This window comes from Leucopleurus acutus (genome assembly GCF_964270905.1).
Source record: "Leucopleurus acutus genome assembly, chromosome: 11".
Taxonomy (NCBI): domain Eukaryota; kingdom Metazoa; phylum Chordata; class Mammalia; order Artiodactyla; family Delphinidae; genus Leucopleurus; species Leucopleurus acutus.
Genome location: NC_139152.1, coordinates 83,466,318 through 83,491,722, shown reverse-complemented (window position 1 = coordinate 83,491,722; position 25,405 = coordinate 83,466,318). Strand labels below are relative to the sequence as shown.

The window sequence follows — 25,405 nt, the reverse complement described above, 5'->3', positions numbered from 1 at the left end:
GCCAATACCTTGATCTCAGGCTAGCCTCCAAACTGTGAGACAGTCAACTTCTTTTGCTTAAGCCACCCAGTCAGTGGCGCTTTGTTACGGCGGCCCTAGCAAAGTAACATCCTGGGTTACCCCTGAAGAAGGCATGCAGCATGTCTGGGCTCTTCTGTACAGCAAGCTGAGAACCACAGGCTAGAAGTAAGAGGCATTTCTACAATGAATCCCAAACAGAAATAGAATTGCACATGGCCCCTGACGTGAGTTCCTATACACAGGTGTGCTGAGTGAAGGCAGGGTTCAGCACTCCACGCTTTTTAACAGGGCTGGGAGTTCAGAAGCTCTAGACTTCTGAAGGGATATGTTTACCCTAAGGGTACTCACGTTGTGGGCCTACCACAAGGGCCAACAGTGACTTTAGACTGGTTTAGTCAAAATTATTTAATGCCCTACTTTATAGCTGAAAGGGGAAAATTTAGAAACATTTTTCTTTAGAAATGAAAACGAAGATGAAGTAATTTGTCTTAGATGACACAGCTGCTTAGTGGTGACTCAGCTTCCCAGGAAAGAGCATTTTCCATCCCACTCGAAAGCCACTCCCATAAACACGTGTAACAAAAACCAGAACAGCTCCACCCAGAAGGAAGTCTTGAATGCAGCCTGGCTGTGGCTGGTAGCCCCCAGAAGTCACCTGGGCAGTCTCTTCCAACTCAGAAAACCATTTTCTAGAGAATGCATGCTTATAAAAGCATGAGAGAGGCCTCATCACAAGAACAGGGATTGCTGAGAATCCCAGTATCATTTCTAGATTTAAAAACTACCCAAATGTGTTCATGGGTGTGAGGAGAAAAGGCAGCCATCCACGAGGCATGATTTGAAGGAAAAAACACTCCCCTCAAAATTATCTCCCCCACCAAGCCTATCTCAGGGCTAAAATTCCCAGTTATGTTTACAGAAGATTCCTTTTAATTTATAAAAATATATATCTGTGTCTCTTGGAAGGAAAACACCCATTGATACCCATTATCATATCATATATGACTAGTGTATTTGATTTACTGGCCCAGCAAGGCTCTGAGGAAATGGTACTCAGGAGAGGTAGGAGATAATGGATGAGAGGAAGGGAAGAGGAGTTCAGGCCGGGCACATGGTGACCAAACCCACCCATGGGTCCTCGAGACTTCTGACAGGAATGGGGCAAGGAGAGAGAGGATAAAGACCAGACACAGGTTAGGAAAGGGCATGGTGTATTGGCCTAGAAGGGGATAAAGGGAGAGTGACATGCTGAGAAAGTGAAGTCTGTGGGACTGAGTTTACCTCTCCTGGACGGTTTTGTCTAGAGCTGGTCCTGCTTTTAGCCACATCCACCAAAGAGGCTGTTTGAGGAGTGGTTTCCCCTCAGTATTTATCACTTAGGGGAAAACTACTGAGCCTGTGCATATCTGGTCACTGTCCAGGGTCCTGTAGAGTTCACAGAACCATTTCCTTGGAGTACTTAGGAGGTCTGCTTCCATGTGCCTACAATTGTGAAGCTAATATTCTCCTTCTGATAAAGTAGAGAGAACGGATAATATTTAAGGAAACTAAACAAATCTTACTGCCAATTCTTCTGATGCCTCTACCTACAAGTGAAATGCTTTACTTAGTCATGGAATTTTACTCCACTAAGAAATCAAAATGTTGTGTGCTTTTTTTTTTAATTCCTCTTGAAATTTCCTATAAAGACAGGTATAAAAAATGCTTTATGAATCAACCTGACTTCCATCACAGGCCAGAGAGCGATGACTCAATAGGGACTGTGTATTTCTTGGTTATCGGCTTTTTTTAAAAAAGAAAATTGAGGTAAATGATACAAACCTCCTCTTCTTCCCAGTCTATCAAATCCCAGTCATAAGCAATTACTGCTCTCCGTCTTTTCCAAAACTCCAGGAAAACTGTCGCTGGAACAAGCAGAGAAAGGCAGACATTTTCAAATAAAACAATGCTTTTAACTGTGCCAATGGATAATGAAGCCATTGTAAAGAATGACAGTTTGTGTAAGCATTCTTGAATATCAGAATTTCTAGATGAACTTTATTTAACAAGGATCATTTTCTGAGAATTACTAAGTCTGTGTCAAACACAATGAAAACTTAGAGATTTAAATTAAGCTGATTTGCAAGTCACAGCAGAGCAGACTTACTAGAATGACAAAGCTCCTGAGATGTAAGTTACCAACATCATTTGAAAAGTGAGGGGCAGAAAAGGAAAAGCAAAGCTTAGCAGTTCACATGTATTTGATTGCCAGTGATCTCTTGTCCCCCAAATTCTCCTCAGGATAAATATCTGTGTAGACTGTATCTTCCTATTTTACTGAAGGAAGCTGTTTTGTTGGAGGAAGCTGTCCTGTTGCTTCTCTTTTCTCCAAACCATCTCTTTATTGTCACATTGAAGGCAAAAGTGTGTAAGTTCTGTTAAGAACCTTTCCCAACCTGTTGGCCTCCCTACCCAGGTAAAGCTGGGAGTGATCCTCATTTAGCCAAAGTAACTTTCTACTCAATTCAATTTAAAAATATCAACACAAATGAATTGTTGAGCATTATAAAATGATAGAGAGATCAAAAAATAATCAAGACACATTCCTGCTGCCTTGGAAGTCACAAGCCCAATGAGGGAACACACACTCAGTTACTCACTCAGAGGATGACTGCAACTAAGGATATCACAGAGATACCCTAGGAGAGGTAATTGTTGACCATCTCTATTGGGCCTTGCTGTGTAGTCAGACTTCAAAAGGGAAAAATATGTCATATATTTGGAATCAGTTTCATGGGGTAAGGTAAACATTCAAATGTCCATTCCAAAGAGAGATAACTACTTCCTTCTTTTCTACTCCCCCTTGCTCTCACACTACCTCCTTATTAGTGGTATTCGGACACAGAAGACATGTTTAAAAATAAGTAACTGGAAAGACAGTATAGGGTAATAGTTAAGAGCTCTCTGGCTTGTGACCTAGACATTCCTAGATTTGAAATCCAGTTCAGATACAAGCTGTGCTATCACTGGCAAACGAATTCACTTTTCTAATTCTCAATTTCCTGCTAAGCAAATGAGGGATGGCAATATAATCCCTATCCACAATGGCAAAATTCAAAATGTTCTAAAAATTGTAAGTTTCTTCCCCTAAGTTTGGCACAAATTCATCTTGTGGCAAGCTGTGACTTCGACTGAGGTGAGGCTACTCAAAGTCTTCATTTATCCCTCTTAGTGAGAGTACACATACGTTGAAAGCAGCCATATTAATGTATTTGAATATGGGGTACTTCCCGGACCTCATGGGGGATTATAGAATATATGATATATGTACCACAGTGCCTCTCTAAAATCTGAAAAATTCAGAGTATAGTCGTTAACAAAGTCACGCCTAAAGTAATCAAGTGCTTAATTCTAGAAGTGGGAAATGGAAATAAACATATGTCTTTGGAGGTTAATAAAAGTGCCAAACTATTTACAACAGCCAAGATATGGAAGCAATCTAAATGTCCATTGACAGAGGAGTAAAGATATATATATATATATATATATATATATATATATATATATATATACACACAATGGAATATTGTATATACATTACAATATATATATACATTGTATATATATATATACAATAGAATATTAACCATAAAAAAGAATGAAATAATGCCATCTGCAGCAACATGAATGGACCTAGAGATTGTCATACTGAGTGAAGTAAGTCAGACAGAGAAAAGACAAATATCATGATATCACTTATATATGGAATCTAAAAAAAATGTACAAATGAACTTATTTACAAAACAGAGTCACAGCTGTAGAAAACAAACTTATGGTTACCAGGGGGAAAGGGGGGAGGGATAAATTGGGAGATTGGGATTGACATATACACACTACTATATATAAAACAGATGAGTAATAAGGACCTACTGTATAGCACAGGGAAATTTACTCAATACTATGTAATGACCTATATGGGAAAAGAATCTAAAAAAGAATAGATATATGTATATGTATAACTGATTCACTTTGCTGTACACCTGAAACTAACACAACATTGCAAATCAACTATACTCCAATTAAAAATGAAGAAAGAAAAGTGCCAAAAACTGAGCAGCTATTTTCCACTGGAATCCTTGCCAGGAGTCTTATTGTGTCAGGGGTTCCCGAGACCACCTCCAGTCTTGATGATTCACTAGGAGGACTCATAGGACTCAGCATATAGTGGTACATATGGCTAAGATTTACTACAGTGAAAGGACATAAAGCAAAATCAGCAGAGGGAAAAGGCACATGGGGTGAGGTCTGGTGGAAACCAGGTGCAAGCTTCCAAGAGTCCTCTCCCAGTGGAGTCACACAGCATGTACTTAATTCCCCAGTAATGAGTTGTGACAACACGTGAAATGTCGTCTAACAGGGAAGTTCATTAGAAACTCAGTGCCCAGGGTTTTTATCAGGGGCTGGTCACATAGACATCCTTTGCCTAGCACGTTCCAACATTCCCAAGCCTCACAAAAAATCAGGTAGGTATTCAGCACAAACCATAATGTTTGAGCAAACCGTTTCAAATGTAAAACAAGTTACTCTTAGCAGTTAGGGTGGTAGAAACTCTCCTGAAATTTAAGTTCCCAGATGCCAGCCACAGGCCAGCCCTGTAAAGCAGGACTCTCTAAGGCAGGCCTGCTGTGTTAACTTCTTTCTGCACATTTGCCCTCTGCCTCACCAAATTATCTTTTCCTTGCATGGGGTCCCTGAAACATCTCCTTGACTAGGTCCTCTGGCCCTTCAAACAAATGCCCCTTTATTGATTTTCTCTCTTTGGTCTCCAGAGTCCCTCCTAGCCTTGAAGAGACAAGGCAGCCAAGCCTTGAATGTGTGGCTTTTCTCCATAAGAAGAAAAGCTTTGGACCCCTTGGCCTCAGAAAGGCTTGCTCGGGGGTCATGCTGGGATGGCCTAAGGCCACAGGATACACATCCAGTCTGTCTTATAGGCTGTTGCTGCTCCCAACAAGCCCCATTGACCCATCTGTGGTTCTCGTCTGTAGGAACTGATTTCCAAGATAAGCCAGTGGCTGTAAGAATTATTCCACCAGCTTCCTTCTCCCCAGCATGTGCTGAACCCTGCCTCAAGGAGAAAGAAACTCGAAGCAGTAATTCCCTTCTTCAGCCAATAATCCTCTCCTCTCTTCCATTCTAGAACTTGGGAAGATGAGAAGAAGAAATGAATTGTTTGTGCAGCTGCCATTTTCTTGTGTCTTTGTGTGAAAATCCCCATTCATCTGAGGAGGAATATGCTTCTATCTCTATGTACGAACTAGGATGTAATCAAACCAATATAGGTGATCTCTTCTCAAGGCAAAGCTCCAATCCCCCACCCTCATAACTCCATGATTTAAGTCCTTTGTCTAAATACACAGCTCTGGGAGCCCATGTGCTTTGGGCGTGGTAAGTTATATGCTGCCTTATGTCATGAGCTCACACTTTCCTCTTTGTCTCCTTTGAAGCTGGCTTATGCTATACGTATATGTATCCATCTATATATATATATATATATATCTTTATATTATATCTCTCTTTTATACTGCCCAGTACTATGATTAAGTTTGATTAAAAGTATATTTCTTTTGGAACTTCCCTGGCGGTCCAGTGGTTAAGACTTTGCCTTTCCAATGCAGGGGGTGTGGGTTCGATCCCTGGTCGGGGAGCTGAGATCCCACATGCCTCAGGGCCAAACATCCCAAACATAAAACAGAAGCAACGTGTGACAAATTCAATAAAGACTTTAAAATTGGTCCACATGAAAAAAATGTTTAAACAAAATTTTTAAAAAGTATATTTCTTTTATATATTGATTCTCAAAAGACTGAACATTCTGACGTGTTTTGTCAACATTTTCTAATATATGCAATTATTTCCATAAGAATTTGGCCCCCAAATTTCCTTTTTCTCAGCTACTTACTGCTAGCATTTTGAACTTCTTAGATTCCAATCTATCTTTCCATGCTGCTAATGATTTTTCTAAACCCCAATCTAACCAGGTCTCTGAGCAGGGGCTCGTCAATAAAGTCACATCACCCATAAAATAAAGCCCTGTTACCAGCCCAGGATACAAGGATCCTAAGGACCCTGCTTGTGCCCAACTCTCCACCCTGTACTTCTACCTGATCTACCCACAAACAAGTTCACCTGAGATGTTAATGCCAATCTCAAACAACAATCCTCTCACAACAGTAGTTGACACATTAGGAAATTCTGAGACTTCTGTCAGCGCAGACAGGGTCAGGATTAGTGTTCAGGTAGGTTAGTGTTCAAATAGCAAGACACTCTTGGCTCCGAATCACACACAATTGAGAAGTTTGTCACATGCAGCCCATAAGGGACATAAAAGGAAGACATGACATAGAGTGTTCGGCGGGCCACACTCTATTATCATTTTCTTAAATAGAATAATTACGGTTTGTGGCTGACTCCTATGCATTTACTGAAACCATTTATCATCTTTCTAAGCATAGTCCGATTATATCTCCCAGGTTTACTGCAGTTATATGTGGCCATGAGCCAAATTTTGGCCAATGAAAAGTAAGTGGAAGTGATGTGCGTCACTTTTGGGCTGAGGAATTAAGAAGTAGGTGTATCCTCCCTATGCTTCTTTTCTCCTTTTGCTAGATGAATGGAGAGAACTCTGAGGATCTAGAAGAGGATGGAGCCATGAGATGGAAGGAATTTGAGTACTTGGATGACCAGGTAGAAGGCTATCTGACAACCAGGAACACCTGACTGGGTTTTAAGTTTGTGGGTTCTACTGAGCATCAAGGTTTTGCAGTTAGTATATTACGGCAGCTAACTTTACTCATCCTAACTGATATAGGGATTTTTCTGGAAAGTATAGCCATGATTAACATTCTTCAAATAGTTAGGAAAAAACCCATTGAATAACTATCTTTCATCATCTTCCTAAGGCATTTATAGAGACCTATGCAGGGAAATCTCCTCTTTCAGCTGCATATCTTAAGTTCCATGGCAGGGTTGAAATACTGTACCATTTATTTAGTTACTGTATAGTAAGTATTTATTACATCTTAGGTACTAATCTTTATTTTCTAAAAAGCTTGTAAAGTTTGGCATTATTTTCATTATTCTATGGATGAAAAATTTGAGGTACAGAGAACTCACAAGGCTAGTAAAAAACAGAACTGAGATTTGAACCTGATTTGCCTCTTTTTTGGCTTAAAACAGTAGCAATTTATTTTTTCACAGTTCTGGAGCTTACAAGTCCAAAATCAAGGTGTTAGCAGGGTTGGTTCCTACTGGAAGCTTTGAGGGAGAGTCTGTTCCATGCTTCTCCCCTAGCTTCTTGTGGTTTCCCACAATCCTTGGCATCCCTGGATTTGCAGAGGTACTGCTCCTCTACCTCTGTCTTCACATGGCATTATCCCCTGTGAGTGTCTGTGTCTCTGTTTTCTCTTCTTATAAGGACACCAGTCATACTGGTAATCCAGTATGGCCTCCTCTTAACTTCATTACATCTTCAAAGACCCTATTTCCAAATAAGGTCACTTTCACAGGTATCAGGAGTTAGAACCTCAACATATCCTTTTTGGGGGGACACAATGCAACCCACAACAGGGATGTTTGGGCTGTTACAAGGACTAGGGGCACAACTGGCATTTAGAGTAGGAGCCAGAGGTGCTAACTACATGACTCCTAGCTACGAGCCCACACTCTAATCTGGGAGCTTTAACTTCTATTGAAATGGGAAAAGCCAAAAAGAGAGACAAAGGAAGACAAAGAAAGCCTACTCTCCCAACCACAGGAGCTGAAACTAGTTATAAATCAGAAGTGCTGTGCCCCAGGGTTATAGGTTCACTGTGGGAGCCTGACATTAGCTCTGTATCCTTCTCTCTGATCTATACTCTTCTTCTGGGAGGCCTGGAAAAGTCCACGCTTATTCCCAAAGCTACTAGGGATACAATGCTGCCAATTTTTGCCCTCTGGTAACATAATAGGTATTGAGAGGCCTAATTTGATTCTTCACTTTAAAAATGTCTGCACTGGTAGTCCAGAGGAAAATTATGTTTAATCCCAGAAAACAATTTTAAAGGCATTTTTCTTATTTTTGAAAAAACAAGGAGCTTAAAGATCCTACAGTCTAACGTCTTTCCTTGAGAAAAGATTATGTTCCATTGGTTTGGAGAAAAAGAAGAATTGAGCTCTGGCCAGGAATAAAATGAGGAGTACCTATGAGTGAGTACTTATGATTTTAATTTCAGAATGATGACCTGCTGTCTGATGACTCAAAGCATTTTCAGAAACCTGGTCGAGATGATTCTCTTACTTCCTAGGAAAGCAGATTGACTTACTTCATACACACCTTCAGTCATTTTTTTCCCAATGCTAATTTTAATTTTTAAAAGTAAAATTAATAATACTAACAGATTTCATCTTTTCAGTCCTTTATAACTTTCTGAGAATGTTCATTTGGAGGAAGAACAGAGGAATTTATTTTAAAGTCTATTTTGTCTGATATGAATATTGCTACTCCAGTTTTTTTTTATTTCCATTTGCATGGAATACCTTTCTCCATCCTCTCACTTTCAGTCTGTATGTGTTCCTAGACCTGAAGTGAGTCCCTCGTAGACAGCATATCTATGGGTCTTGTTTTTTGTATCCATTCAGCCAGTCTATGTCTTTTGGTTGGAGCATTTAATCCATTTACATTTAAGGTAATTATTGATATGTATGTTGCTATTGTTATTTTCTTAATTTTTTTTATAGGTCTTTTTCTTCCCTTCCTCTTTTGTTCTCTGCTCCTGTGTTTCTTGCCTAGAGAAGTTCCTTTAGTGTTTGTTGTAAACTGGTTTGAATTGAACTGGTGCTGAATTCTCTTAGCTTTTGCTTGTCTGGAAAGCTTTTGACTTTTCCACTGAATCTGAATGAGAGCCATGCTGGGTAGAGCAGAGGAGTTTAAATGATGCGCTTTTCAAGAACCTAGAAATAAAGGAATAAGTCACATCCTGAGAGCTTTACTTGTAAAATCTTCACACAATGAGTGAGCTTAGTTAGAAGTCACAAACTCAAATGCTAAATGGGTCAGATCAGTACAAAACCTGGAAGAAGCCATATAATAGGGAGTGGTGGGGTTTGGGACAAATTGGGAAGTGTATGCACCATGTTAAGTGGTAGGTTTTTCTCAGTTCTCATTGATTCTGCTGTGGCAAGTTCTTCAAATTTTTCAAAAGGAAGTATGAAAATGTATTTTCACATGGACTATCTCAATTTTAAAATGTTAAGAGTTTATTCGTATATTTTAAAAATTGGTAAAAACCAAACAGAATATTTTTATGGGTTGCTAATTTGCAACATTTGAGGTAGGCCATTGGAAGTAATAATGCAAATGAATATAAATGAGTGACTAGAGAGTTTGTGAAACACTCTAAAATGCCAAGATGAGGGTAATCTCAGGATCCAGGAAGGACAGGAATGTGACTCCATTTTAAGAAGCCGAAACTATTACTGGCATTGGGACCTCTTCTGGAGAAAGTCAGTGTGACCAGATAGGGGAAAAACAAGGGTAGCTGAGGAAAAACAAGGGCCTAAGAACACAAATTTGGTAGTTTCATCTAATGGAGATATTAGAAAGGTATCCTGACACGGAATAAGAATGATTAATCAAGCAGAAAAAAAATAGTTCTTGCTCCCCTCTTTTGTTCATTTAACAATTATTAATTGCATTCTTTTAATGTTCTAGGGATTTTGCTAGCTGTACTGATTCCCATGCTCAAACAACATATGGTGATTAATTTGGTTTCCCAAGTTTCCTGACAGAGGAATAATGTGATGGTCATTATAAAATAATATTCACTACCATATACCTGTATTTTCACATACTAGCTTATGCACTGGTGTTTGCAGAGTTTAGAAGAGTCTGTATCCCCAGGTCAGATTAGCTCTGCGTATTCCAACAGTGTTTCTGAACTGGTATTGCCTAGGAGACACCATGGATCATGGCAGTTTCTCCAGGGAACCACAATTCTCTGAGGCCTTGTCTGAGCGTATGCTTCCCTTCTATAAGAAGCCATTAAACTGCAGCAGGCTGAGGACTTTCGCTTCCACTCATGAGGATTAACTACTACAATATAAGAAATAGCTGTTATCAGCACTGGACAAGAGACAGTGCAAACCTGTGACACCGAGAGGAAAGAAATAAATGAGGTGGGCCCTAGGAGCATACCAACTCATTGCTTCTAGGCAGTTCCCAGGATACAGTTCAGGCAGGGAGAACAAAAACAGGGCCTAGTGGTCTTACTGAGCTGGGGAGACAGAGATTGAGTAGGGAGGGTGAGTTGGCAATTATCTATGGGGCAGAATACCAGAAAGGAAGGAGCTATACTAAAAGAAAGCTGCAATATCAGCAACAAGGTCCCCTCTACTCTTGACATGCATAGGGTGAAACTACATGAGGCTGCTTGGTAGCTAAACAATCCTCAGAGTTCACAGAGGGCCAGAAGTAGTTCACAATCCCACTAGTCAGAATGCAGAGTATTATAATACACAGGTATTATAAGAGGACTAATACAGGTGATGCCTTAGTTGTGGACTATTGTAAGTCTCTGGACTTACAATAAACAAGCTAAACACAAGTTTCAAAAGGATCAAACAGGGCTGCAAGTTAGTTAACTGCATGCCTGAACAAAGTCCAGCACCAAAGAAACACAACAAACCCCCAAAACTCAACACTTTCCAGCACTGAATAAAAAATTACCAGGAATGCAAATTAGCAGGAAAATAAAACCTATAACTAAGAGAAAATTCAATCAATCTCAGACTGACAGCCTAGACATGATAGAGCAAGGATGACAAAACAACTACAGTTGGCTCTTGAACAATGTGGGGGTTAGGGGTGCCGACCCCCATGCAGTTGAAAAATTCACATATAACTTTATAGTAGGCCTCCATATCAGCAGTTCCACATCTGTGGATTCAACCAATTGCTGATCATATAGTACTGCAGTACATATTTATTGAAAAACAATCTGCATATAAGTGGACCTGTGCAGTTCAAATCTGTGCTGTTCAAGAATCAACTGTATTATAAATATGCTTCATATGTCAAGAAGGTAGATAAAAACCTGAACACAATGGGGAAAGTGATAAAATATACAAAAAGATCCAATTGATTAAAATCTGAGATGAAAAATACAAGACAGGAAAAGAAAAATACACTGGATAGGATTAACAGAAGATTAGCTTTTTCAGAAGACAAGATCAGTGAACCTGAAGACAAATCAACAGAAACAATATAAAAAGGAGCCTGGAGAACACAAAGACTAAAAAGACTGAAAAAGGGTAACCAAAGTATAAGTAACCTGTAGGACAATATTCAGTGGTCTAACATACATGCAATTGGAGTACTAGACAATATGATTCTGGAAAATTTTCTAAGAACATGCAAGACCTGTACATTGGAAATTACATAACATTGCTTAAAGAAATTAAATAAATGAAAAGCTAAATGACATTCATGGGTAGAAATATTTGATAGTAAGTCTTCAGTATTCCCAAACTGATTTATTGATTCGACTAAATCACAATCAAATATCAGCATTTTTGGAGGGTAAAAATTGACAAATTAATTCTAAAATTTATATGGAAATGCAAAGGACCTAAAGCAGACCAAACAATTTTTTAAAAGAGGAAGATTTCAAAGCTTACTATTATGCTATAATAATCAACACAGTGTTATTACATAAAAGTACACATATAGATCAAACAGAAAAAAATTTCACATATAGACCTATACATGGCCAACTGATTTTCAACCAAAATATGCCAAGAAAATTCAAGGAAGAAAAGGATAATCTTTCAGCAAGTAGTACTGGAACAATTGGATATCCATATATGCAAAAAAAATGGATCTGACCCTTACCTTACACTATATACAAAAATCAACTTGAAATAACTCATGGACCTAAATATATGATCTAAAACTACAAGCTCTCTAGAAGAAAATCTTAGGGACCTTGAGTTTGGCAAAGATTTCTTAAAAAAACAAAAATCACAGAATAAAAAAATAAATTAAATTGGAATATATCAAAAGTAAAAACTCTTGTCTTTTATTTTTATTTTATTTATTTTTCATTTTAAACTTTTAATTAATTAATTAATTTATTGGCCATGCCACAAGGCATGTGGGATCTTAGTTCCCCAACTAGGGATCAAATCTGTGCCCCCTGCAGTTGGAAGCATGAAGTCCTAACCACGGGACTGCCAGTGAATTCCAAGCACTTGCTTTTTATTTTTATTCTTATTTTTTATTTTATTTTAACACCTTTATTGGAGTATAATTGCTTTACGATGGTGTGTTAGTTTCTGCTTTATAACAAAGTGAATCAGTTATACATATACATATGTTCCCATATCTCTTCCCTCTTGAGTCTCCCTCCCTCCCACCCTCCCTACCCCACCCCTCTAGGTGGTCACAAAGCACCGAGCTGATCTCCCTGCAAGTGCTTGCTTTTTAAAAGATACCATTAAGAACATAAAAATGAAAGCCACGAACTGGGAAAAATATCTGCAAACATAGTATGCTAAAGGACTTCTCAGATTATATAAATAACTCTTTTAACTTAAAAATAAGAAGACAAACAACCCAATAACAAATGGGCATTTGAACAAACACTTCACTAAAGATGTGCAGATTGCAAACAAGCTTACGGAAAGATGTTCAACATCACTAGTCATCAGGGAAATGCAAATTAAAACCACAATGGGATAACACTATGTACCCACTAGGATAACTAAAATTATAAAGACTAATAATTTCAGGTGTTTGTGAGGATGTGGAACACCTGGAGCTCTCATATAATGCTATTGGGAATGCACAACGGCACAGCTACTTCAGAAAACAATTTTTTATAAAGTTAGACATTCCCTTATTCTATGATCCAGCAATGCCACTCCTGATTATTTTCCCAGGAGAAATAAATACAAAGACATTTATGCAAATGTGCATAAAATTTTTATAATAGCCGTTAAGTCTCAGCTGTATTCATAATAGCTAAAAACTGGATTGAATCCAAATGTTTATCAACATTTGGGTAAACAAATGGATAAAATGAATAAACAAATTTTGGTATATTTCAGGCAATGGAATACTATTCTGTACTATAAAGAACAAACTACCAACATATGCAACAATATAAATGAATCTCAACAGCTTTAATCTTAGTGGAAGAAGCCAGAAACAAAATGCTAAATACTGAAAGACTCTATTTGTATGCAATTCTAGAACAGAGTAAACTATAGTGATAGAAAGCACGTCTGAGGCTGCCAAGGGGCTGACTTCAGAGGCTTGAAGAAACTTTCTGGAAAATGAAAATGTTCTATGTCATCATTACAGTGACGGTTACATGACTATATATGTTTGACATAATGTCAAAATGTATACTTAAAATCACTGGATTTTATTTTATGTGAATTATACCTAACTAAAACTGATAAAAATGTCCTATCACCCAAAGGACACCACCATTAATATAATATAAAATACCTTTGTTTAGCTCACAGGAAACATTTTGACCAGGCCCAACTGTGAATGGCTGCAAGTAAGAAGAAATTAACACATCCCCTTCCAGAGTCTGTCCAGAACTAGGAAATATCTACAATGACTTATAGCCTTTTTTATTCTTCCTCCTCACCTCCCCCCTCTTTGTTCTACAAAAGAAACTAGCATCGAAATCTAGGCAAGATAGTTCTTTGGGACACCAGTCCGCCATCTTCTCAGTCTTCTGGCTTTTTGAATAAAGTCACTATTCTTTGCCCCAGTATATCATCTCTCGATTTATTGGCCTGTCATGCAGTGAGCAGTAGGACTTTGGAGTCGGTGACGCTTCTATACCTGAAATCACACTTTACTTGTATACTTTGTATCCTATATTAAAAAAAGTTAAATATAGCTTTGTGTTACATTATTATATGCTTGGAAAGACGATTTTTAATGGCTACTTATAATTTCCTTAACCATTCTATTGTTGGATATTTAGGTTATTTCCAATTTTTGTCTGTCACAAACAACTAAAGCAAGGAAAATATATTTATGTATATGTTTATATATGTTTATAATATATTTGTTTTTTAAAAAATTTATTTATCTTTACTTATTTGTGACTGCGTTGGGTCTTTGTTGCTGTGCACGGGCTTTCTCTAGTTGCAGTGAGCGGAGCCTACTCTTTGTTGCAGTGCGTGGGCGTCTCATTGTGGTGGCTTCTCTTGTTGCAGAGCATGGGCTCTAGGCATGCGGGCTTCAGTAGTTGTGGCACATGGGCTCAGTAGTTGTGGCTCGTGGGCTCTAGAGCACAGGCTCAGTAGTTGTGGTGCACAGGCTTAGTTGCTCCGTGGCATGTGGGATCTTCCATGACCAGGGCTCGAACCCATGTCCCCTGCATTGGCAGGCGGATTCTTAACCACTGAGCCACCAGGGAAGCCCAATATATATTTTTTTATTCTGTAATTAAGATCTTCCCTGACACCCAATTCTGCATGATGTTTTAACTGAGCACTGGAACAGCCTTCTTAGTGGCTACCTGCTACCTATTGGTCCCCACTTTCACCCCTCCCCACACTGTTGCCACAGTTGCTTCCCAAACACTGATGATGTCACTCCCCAGTTTACAACTTCAGCTGGCTTTCTGCTGCCTACAGGGTGAAGCCATGGTTCTCTGTTGTGGTACAGATGTTGTGTGATAAACAGAACTCAGGCTTCAACATATACTCTTTTATGGCTGAATTGTGTCCCCCCTGCAAAAAAATATGTTGGTGTCCTAAGCTCCAACCTCAGAATGTCACCTTATTTGGAAATAAAATAACTGCAGATTAACTAGTTGAGTTCATACTGGAGTAAGGTGGGCCCTTAATCTAATAATGATTCGTGTCCTCATATAAGAAGACCACCATGTGAAGACAACAGAGACACGAGGAGAATGCAGGTGAAGATGGGGGGCAGAGATTGGAGCCCTGTTCTCTCCAAGCCAAGGTATGCCAAGGTTTGCTGGCCAGCACAAGAATCTAAGAGAGACACATGGGACAGATTCCCACACAGGGTCTCCCAAAGGAACCAACACTGTTGACACCTTGATTTCGGACATCTAGTCTCCAGAACTGTGAAAGGATAACTTTCTGGGGTTTTAAGCCACCCAGTTTGTGGTATATTGTTACAGCACCCCCTAGGAAACCAGGACACATTCTATGTCCCTAGCACATGTAATGTCTAAGCATTCCTTTTCAGAGTTTTGCTCACACTGTTCTCCGCTCAGAATGTTATTCATACCTCCCCCAACTCCATTTATTTGCCTGGCAAATTTAAGACTTGGTTCCAATATCTGTTCTTGGGTAAAAGCTTTTCTGCTTTTCCTTTTTGCCTCAGGAAGTTGGCTGCATGGACCCTCACTGTCTCTTTATAAATTGGACTTAACACCTAGCATTATAATTACCAACTTCTGAAAGCAGAGATCACACCTTACTCATTTTTTAGGTATACCCAGTGCCAAGGGACAGTGAATATGCACTGTCTGCTGAGTAATGAAATCTTATAACATCCTATAGGAGGTGAATGCCACAGTGGACATACTTCAGAATGACTCCGGAGTTTGGCAGACGAAATCTGGTTTAAAATCCAGACTCCATCACTTACCAGCTGCTGGGTAATCTTAGGCAAGTTGCATAACCTCTCTGAGCCTGAATATCCTCATCTATAAGATGGAGATAGGAATTTCTTCCTGGTGGGTTATGAGAAATTGATGAGGTATCATATGTGACTGCACCTACACACCTAGTAGGCATTTAGTAAATGTATACATTTTCATTTTCTGAATATACAATCACCGTTTTTCATTGGATATATAGATAAGATTATGAAAATTAGTGTAAATATCTAAAAACAAAAGGCAAATTATTATAAAATTTACTTTCAAAAAATGAGACATACTTTGTTCTTAAATTACTGATGGGACCATATGCAGAATCTTTGAATTTGCATTTAAACAACCACAATCTTGTGATTTTGATTGGAAAGCTCTGAGGACCTCGATTTGTTTGTTTACTGGGGATAATTTAATTTTTGGCAACACTTGAAAGAGGAAAAAAAAAGAAAAAAAGAAAACAGAAACAAAGAACAGCGAGATAATATGCTTCCTGGCAAGTCTCTGCCAGTATCAAACTCCCTAATGACTCATTTTTTTTCCCCTAGGGAGAGAGCTAATTTAGACCATAATTGTCTGTCCCTTGAATCTTTCTGAACCAAAATGATCATTGACGAAAGAGCCACTCTGATTCAAGCCCTAGGCTCACAGAATAGTCCCTAGGAGGCCCTGCATCACACGAGTGTGAACAGGAACAAAGGTGGTGGAGTTCTGTCAAGATTTCTAACCCCACACAAAGGCCCTTCCAGAAACTACAGACTGTTTCCAAATGGAGCCTTATTGTTTCTCCGGTGAACATACAAAGCAAAAGGCAACAAAACAGACACACCAACCCCATCCCTTCTGAGGACTTGTAAACCCCTTAGATCTGTTCTCATCATCTCCATACCTAGCAATTTCCCGAAGATAAAGTGCATTTGTTTTCCTAAATGTTGTAACTTGTCAGCTGTAAAGGATGATCCTGAGACCATTAAACCGAGCTCCGTTAGAACTGATACATGTTTATACTGGGCTCGGGACAAGTGTAACAGTCTTTTATTTTAAAGTTCAGATCCGTGAAACAGAAGCAAACAGGATTACAGACAGCACACGGTCCTAGCAGTGGAGTGGAGGGGCTAAAAGCTTGTCTAGTTTAACTCTTGGCTTTACCACGTTTTTCTAGCTACTGCCTCCATTTTCTCATCTATCACATGGGAATAGTAATATTCCCTTCCTCAAAGGTTGCTATACAGATTAACTGAGATGATACTGAACAATGCTTAATATAGTAAGCCCTCAATAAGTGTATGCTATTATTCTAATTATCACTGTTATCGGCTATTCTAGATTTCTGCAAAAGGCAAAGCCCTATCTACAAAGAAACACCTGGGGTAAATGATTCTTTTTCTCAAACTGGGAACAATACAAGATTTAAGTAATAAGCTGTCTACGAAGACAAAGCAATTCTGAAAATGAATTATTCCAGGCTTGCGTTGCCTGGAATGGCCCTAAAATGTTCCCTTTGTTCAAAGGTTATTACAAAACATCTATCAGCTTCTTACTGAGTGCCCTCCAAGGAACAAGGACTGCCAGATCTCCAGCCTACCTACTTGCAACCTCCATGCTCCAGGCAATCACTACCAGTCCACTGAGGTTGGCAGAGATGAAATAATAAAGGCTGTCTGTTATCCCCAGTATAAGACATTCCAACTTGCAAGAAAGGGATGCCATCCCCTTTACAATGGTGGTACTGGGTGAGGGGTGGAGATGACAACCTCTACCTTATAGACTATTATCATTCTACCAGAATTTTACTTCTGGGTAACTGGGAGAAGAAAATATCATTTCAGCCAAAGTATATGTAAAATTGGTGGAACACTGAAATGGATAAGGGAGTTTTGTGTGTTAATTCTTCTGAATACCACTCTCTCTACAGAAGTATTAACCTATTACACAGTAGACCAGTAGCCCAAAACAGAGCTTCCCAATATGTATGCCAGGAATGGATTACAGGTCTGCCAGAGGTGATAATCCCAGCAGTTTTGGGGGAGGCTAAGGTTCTTAGGGCAGTATTATCCCTGGCCATGAGCAGGTTCCTTCATGGACATCAGCATGCTGTGCAAATATTATCATTTCCTATGTGTCATGACTTGAAAAAGTTTGGGAACCACTGATTTAGGAAATGAATACATTTTCCAGAGTCTCCTCATTTGTGATCATGGCAAAGTTGAAGTACTGGATGTCTTATTATATTTCATGATCATGGTTACCAATACTAATATGTTCTAGAAAAGCCAGATACACATTCTTGACCTGAGAGGTCATTCCTGTAACCAAAACTCTATTATGGTTACCTTCCTTTGTTTGCAAGAGATGCAGTAAGGGGTAGCATAAATAGTGAGGGCTTTCCCAAGGTCCACCAAGGGAGGCAGAAATCCCATGGGAATTGAAAGACTGGACCTATTTAGACAGGATATGGAAGCCAGCAGCTTGAGAGACTACAGCCACAAGACACCCTGGGTCTTCACCCTGGTACTCCACTAATAACATGACTTGGCCACATTCTTTCTTTGCTTCTCTTGGGAGATTGTCTTGCATTTTCTCCCAGATGGCTACCAGTTGGCTTCTGTACCCTCTATTCTAATTTTTTCTACTAGTTCTTTGCTTCTGCTTATTTCTAGGTTCAATTTCTCATAAACTCAACCTGCTCATAATTCCTCCTGGTCCCCAATTCTACCTGCTGGTCAATCTCAATCTCCCTCTCTCCCTTCCTCCCTCCTGTTTCTTCCCTCTCTGCATCTTTCAGTGCCTGTTTCTACTGCTAACTCTCTTGTGTCGCTCCACATTTGCCAATCCACATTCTTAAGACTAAGACTCTGGGTGGCATTGCCAGCTCCTGTTTGGGCAGAACCTTCTCTCATGACACTCACCAACCTATGGTTTGACTATTCTTGGGACAAATGCCCACTGGGTGAAAAGGGGCTGGAGTCATAGGGTTCAAAAATTTTCTTCAACAGAGCTGCGGTGGGCGGGACAACTTGCTTTTGAAGAGCTCGAGGTAAAGAAGACATAACATACTTAGAACAAACCTCCCAAAGAAAACAAGGTTTTATATTTCTACATGCCAAAGAGACCATTTAAACATATTTATTGTCTTATAAAGAAACTCTTTTGGTAATTTTCTTCTCTTTCCCTTCTTTTTTCCCAATCCATACATTTATCCATCCATCCATCTAATGAATATTAATCTCTCTGTCTTAAAAAGAAATGCATAAGGTTTTTCATGACCATAATAGTTCTTGAGGACCATGAATCTATTAGGGGAGAAAAATTGTGTATGCAAATCATTATCAGTGCCCAAAGAATGGCATAAACCAAATGGTATGGAAATTCAAAGGAGGAAGACATCTTCTGGCTGAAGAAGATGCCACTTCAGCTAGGTCCTGAAAGATGGCAAAGATTCTGATATTCATTCCATACATAAGGAACAACATGAACCTAAGCTTGAGTTGGTAGAGTTCTATAACCTCAAAATTCAGATTTTGGCTTTTTAAGTTCTAGAAAAAATGCATAATCATTGTCAAAAAATTCAAACCAAACGGAAAATATGTAGTGTAAAAGGCCTGACTCTCATCACTGTCTACCTACCCTTCTGTGAAAGGTAACCTCCTCTCCAAAGGTAACCGCCATTCATCGTTTATTATGTATTTGTCCTGACTCTTTTCTATACTATTAAATTAGAGCTCTATAATTATTTGACTAGGAAGATATTATTAAACCCATTTTCCCAAAAAGTGGGTTAAGTAACTTCTTTGGGCTAAGGAATTCTTAAGTGAATGTTCCATCATACCTTGTTATTGTAGGGCTATTGGCTTGAAGTGATTTAGAAGGACTCAGTTCAGTATTGGGAGTAGATCTTGTTTATGAGGAGTCAATTGACCAGAACTGGAAGAAGCCTAGAGGCGGGTGCTCACATATTAGATGAAAAGATTCCACTCACAACAGAAAGTCCTATATATACTGAGATGGGTATTCAGGTGTCAGCAGACCTTTTGGTATACCATAGGCTTTATTTTTGTCTCCAACAGAAGGTGAATTTGACTCCAATAATGGAATGCTGATGAAACTGCTGAAGGCTTAAGAGAAATAAGACATGTTCTCCTCTACAACATCACTTTTAAAATAAACCAAATGAATTATTTATCGACTTGTGTCTAATACAACAGCCAACTGAATTTACTCAAGCTTCTTCCTCTCATATCCAAAATCAGACTTTAAAGGAACATATCATAGAGCAGATGATGGGAACAAGTTATACGAATGTAGAACACTTACCCCAGACTGCCATGAAAACAGCAAAGAAGACAGTGGCTCCATTGTCAAAAAGGTGGGTTACCTGGGAACATTATGAGTCACAGTTAAACTAATTTCCTATATATAATATTGCAATTCACTTTTTTTTTTTCACGTTCTGTAAAAATAGCTCTGACAATGCAATGAATTTGACAGGGTTTCTTTGGGGGATATTCCTTTTGGACCATAAGGAAGAAGGGATTTTTTTCTGTGAAATAGTTTGGATATAGAAAGGAGAACTTGTTCCATTTATGTGGCTATCACTTAGTTGAGAATTTATCAGCAGCCCCAATGGTGCTGTTAAGAATTTCCTTTCGCACACTATAAAAACTAATACACATGCATATCTCATGTGGATAGATTTATATTTAAGACCAGGTAGGGGGCTTCCCTGGTGGCACAGTGGTTAAGAATCCACCTACCAGTGCAGGGGACACGGGTTCGAGCCCTGGTCCGGGAATATCCCACATGCCGCGGAACAACTAAGCCCGTGCGCCGCAACTACTGAGCCTGCACTCTAGAGCCCACGAGCCACAACTACTGAGCCCACGTGCCACAACTACTGAAGCCCACACGCCTAGAGCCTGTGCTCCGCAACAAGAGAAGTCACCTCAATGAGAAGCCTGTGCACCTCAACGAAGAGTAGCCCCTGCTCGCCGCAACTAGAGAAAGCCTGCGCGCAGCAACAAAGACCCAACACAGCCAAATATAAGTAAATTTAAAAAAGAAAAAAGACCAGGCAGGTATTAATGTTGCTGCTGTAAAGGTTTCTGATTTCCCCAGCACTGTTTTTAATGCTTCATTTATTCTCTTTGAAAACATGGCCATTTTGTGTGTGTAGTTTTGAGCAAACGTTTTCTGGGCTGCCCCCTGGACTATGGCATTATAAAGAAGAGCAACCCATTAACACAAACCACTTCTACCTTTATTAAAACCTCAGGTAATCACTACATTTACCTCTTACACATAACACAAAGACAGCTAGCAAATACTTTATTGCTAGAATAATCTATTCTATTGCAATCACCATAGCAGAAAGCAAAAATATCTCTTTTCGCTGTAACACTGCCAAGCTCATTTCCACCTCCAGGATAAATCACACCAACATCAAGCCAAACTGAAATGATGACTGATATGTTCGTAAAGCATAACCTTTTTTTTTTGGTGCTTAATAGCTCTCTATAAAGTATACTTTACTGTCCCTTGGAGAACGTGCCAAGTATAAACAGGTCTTTTCCTATTATATCAGATTGTGAAGTATTTCAAAATTTTCCAAAAGTTTATGACTTTTCTTTCTTTAAACACAGGAGAGATAGAGAGCATTCAGACACCTAGTGTGAGACAAAAGTCTAAAGCCAACTTATTTCGATGCCAGAAGGAGTGTTACACTACGTGTATCAGGTGGTCAGCATCAAATCAAGCCTGAAAGCCTTGGTGGTAAGTGGTTGGTTTGTGCTCCCTCCTAGGGTATTTCCTGGTGGACACTCCCTGCACCATCAGGGAAGATTCTGGAATGGATTGTGGTTGTCATTGTTTTAGGCTGTGGGGATCATTTTTCCTCCTTCTCTGGGTAACATGGCTCAAGTACAACCAATCGGAGTCCTTCCCTGGAACTGGTATGAAAACACTTGGAGAGACACATTTTCCCGCTGCAATTACCGATTTGGAAATATGTGAATCAGGGTGAATTAATAGGGACTTCTAGTTCCTCCTAAGATGGTAAGCTAGGACAGGCTAATGGCTCCCTCTGCCAAAATCAAACCTGGAGAAGCAGGAGAGTAGATTTCAGGAACTGACAAAACACACAAACACACAAACCAAGATCCTGAGAAATGCCAGGGGAAACAGAAGGTTGCCTTAAGCTGGTGTGTGTGTGTGTGTGTGTGTGTGAGAGAGAGAGTGTGAGAGAGAGAGAGAGAGAGAGAGAGAGCGAGAGCGAGAGCGAGAGAGAGAGAGAGAGAGAGAGCGAGCGAGCGAGAGAGAGATGGTGGGGAGTGGTAGTGGTTCCCAAGCAGAGTGAGAACACAGGTTAGAGAAATACGTAAGTTCCAGTCTAGCCTCTCCCTCACTGGCATTGGAAAATTAGTTTCCCCTCCCTCAGAAATCAGCTGCAACAGGTCAAATCTCAAGTGCTGGTATTCTTGGGGGTAATATCAGGGACGCCCAGAGTCCCGCTTTGTCGGAGAGATGATGAATGCAGGTGCTGCGTGGCCGGCTGGCCTCGAACATTCACTTCTCGGTCCTTTCCCTTTTAAACCCCGGGGCTGGTAGTTACAATCAAGGGAGAGCGCCTCCTTCCAATTCTGCTTTGTTCTAAGCAGGCTTACAAATGAAACTGACCAGAAAAGCCCTCTGACAGAGCGACAGCGCACAGTGGTGCCTGGGACACGTTGTCCTCTTCTCTCTGTAAACTCACCAGGACTGACCTGGCCTCTGACCCTCACCCAAAGTGGTCGATACCTCCATGGGACAAGCACCCACAGGCCAAAATCACAGACTATCTGGGGAAGACAGCTGCCTCCAAAAAATTCCAAAGTAAGCAATATACACCTTCTGAAACAGACGTTCTGTAACAGCAGGTCAAGAATTTAAAATAAGCGTGCAAATATGTTTAGGGAGATACAGGAAGGAAGACGGAGGCCTGGAGCTGTGACAGTCAGCAACCATCTCTCCCATCATGAGACGAGCACCTGTCTACAGAATGATCACAGACAGGCGGCCAGAGAGTGAGATCTGAGGGCCTGGATGACCAGTTCTCGGCATGAGGTTCTGCTGCTCAGACAGTGTGAGCTGCTCTAGTATCTTCTGCAGTGAAACGAGTCAGTAAATCCCTTTCTGCTTAAGCCAGTTTGATTGAGTTTCTGACCCTTGCAAGTACAAGTGCGAGGGTCAGGGATAAAACATTCCTGATGAGCACAAGAGCTGCTGACTGACTTGGATCTGGGCTCCTCCTTGATCCAATATTTCTATGCATCCTCAGTCTCATTAAATCAGTCCGGCATTTCGAAAGGAGACTCTGTCTAACTTCAGTTATTTCATTCTGAGGCCCTTAAGCCTTCCTTTTACTAAGTTTCCAGGCCAGGCCAAATGCAAAATTTAGAATCTAAGCATCTTGAAGCTCAGTGTGGCACAACGACGTGTTTTATACTCAGATAAACCAAGAGCCAGCGACTTGCTGCTGTGTGACCACCGATAAACAACTTCTACCTCTCTGAGTCTCTGAGTAAAATGGGAATAGTAACACCTACCTTGAAGTTGCTGTGAGAATTAGAAATAATAAATGTAGGTTGCCTAGCTATTATTGTAATTATTATCGTTTTAGATCTAGAGAGTTTGGTAAGACGACCGACCAACGAAGGCCCTATAAAACCTGAGCACGCTAAACTATCCATGATGATTATTTTAAGGAATTATTACAGCTCCCCTAAAAAAAAGGAATTTCACTCAAGGCAGATCTTTAACATAACAAACAAACATCGCTCAAACAAACAAACAAAACTGGGCTTCTGAGATTCCCCCAAAGCAGGATTTTTATAGCTGAGTCATTCGTGTTTAACTCATGATCTTTTTTTTTTTTTTTTTGCGGTACGCGGGCCTCTCACTGTTGTGGCCTCTCCCGTTGCGGAGCACAGGCTCCGGACGCGCAGGCTCAGCGGCCATGGCTCACGGGCCCAGCCGCTCTGCGGCATGTGGGATCTTCCCGGACAGGGGCACGAGCCCGTGTCCCCTGCCTCGGCAGGCGGACTCTCAACCACTGTGCCACCAGGGAAGCCCCTAACTCATGATCTTTAAGCAAAATTATATTACTGACCAACCTCTTTTGATTCTCACCACATCTCTATTTCCCAAGCTCACTCTGTTGAATTTGTCCTCATCCAGGCAGGTCTATCTGTATGTTCTCCAAAGGAAGGGAGAGTATTTTGGGCTTTTCTGGTTCCTTGCAGCACATACTAAAAGCCCAAATCTTTGTAAAATCACAGCTGGCTGCTGTTCCTCCCACCAGACTGGCCACCTACAGGGCTAGAGACAGCATGGATGGGTGGGATCCTGGGCTGCCTATCTAATGTACCCACACTTAAATTGAGCAAAACTCTGCAATGCCAACAGTATAATTAGATGGATCCAAGCTGCAGTGATTGTAGAGGTTACATAAAATCTGCCAACCCCTTTCATACCTGGAATCTGGGTAAGCTGATAGGCAGTGGGTCTTAAAAAGTCTTCATCAGTCTATACTCCAGCCATTGCTTTGCATTAGCGATACTGCCCTTCAGTAATGAACTCTAGAAATTTGATGAATGTGTCTAAAATTTTAATAAAGTGAGGTATAACATCAGAAAGGGCTATGTAATAACATATAGACATAATGGTGTTATGTATTTTTTTTTCAAAGCACTTTCACATATGCTATCTTCTTTGGTCCTCATGACATGCCATGGGGCAGAGAGGGCAGGTATCGCTGCCTGCATTTTAGAGAAGAGAAAGCTCAGGCTCAAAGAGTCTGTACATGTGCAAGGTCAAGGAGGTAAGTAGCTGACCTGAACTTGAATCTAGGTCTTTTGGACAATAATGATGATGAAGAGGAGGAAAATAATGGCAGTCGTCACTGAGACCTTACCATTTGCTAAGCACTACGCTCATTATCACATTTCTTATAAAGCAGTCATGTGAAACGAGTATCATGTTTTCCATTTTACAGATGAGAACACTGAGGCTCAGATGAGGTTAAATAACATGTTCCTCTAGTAACAAGTGGTAAACAGCACAGTCAAGATTTGAACCTAACTTTCTCGGATTCCATCAACTGTTCTATTTGCTTCCTGTGATAATAATTAGAGCCAATACATTTTAAATACATATACAGTAAAACGAATATCTGAATTAGAATACTGAATAATGAAGGTAAGTCTCTCCTACAAGGTAAACTCGAGAATCAAAGACCAGAAAGGACGGATAGAACGTGGTCACCACCATCTCTCAGGAAGGTGTGTATTAAATTCAATCTGGGACTTCCCTGGTGGCACAGTAGTTAAGAATCCGCCTGCCAACGCAGGGGACACAGGTTGGATCCCTGGTCCAGGAAGATCCCACATGCCATGGAGCAACTAAGCCCATGCGCCACAACGACTGAGCCTGCGCTCTAGAGCCCACGAGCCACAACTACTGAGCCCGCGTGCCACAACTACTGAAGCCCGCGCACCTAGAGCCCACGCTCCGCGACAAGAGAAGCCACTGCAATGAGAAGCCCCGCGCCGCAACGAAGAGTAGCCCCCACTCGCCACAACTAGAGAAAGCCCACACGCAGCAACAAAGACCCAACACAGCCAAAAATAAGTAAATAAATTTATATAAACAAGCAAACAAATAAATAAATTCAATCT

The 25,405-nt window shown here is 40.2% G+C and overlaps 1 protein-coding gene across 2 annotated transcripts in view; it reads right to left on the bottom strand.

The window, feature by feature from the left end:
• The window catches only part of ANO4 (anoctamin 4), a gene marked incomplete at both ends in the record, with an annotated part of 231,406 nt that overhangs the window by 74,662 nt on the left and 131,339 nt on the right, over positions 1-25,405 (bottom strand). For both annotated transcript variants that reach the window (XM_082850054.1, XM_082850055.1), the window contains 2 exons: positions 1,843-1,925; positions 20,010-20,070. In XM_082850054.1, coding sequence (XP_082706180.1) covers positions 1,843-1,925; positions 20,010-20,070 — 144 coding nt within the window. The remainder of the gene's footprint in view (positions 1-1,842; positions 1,926-20,009; positions 20,071-25,405) is intronic.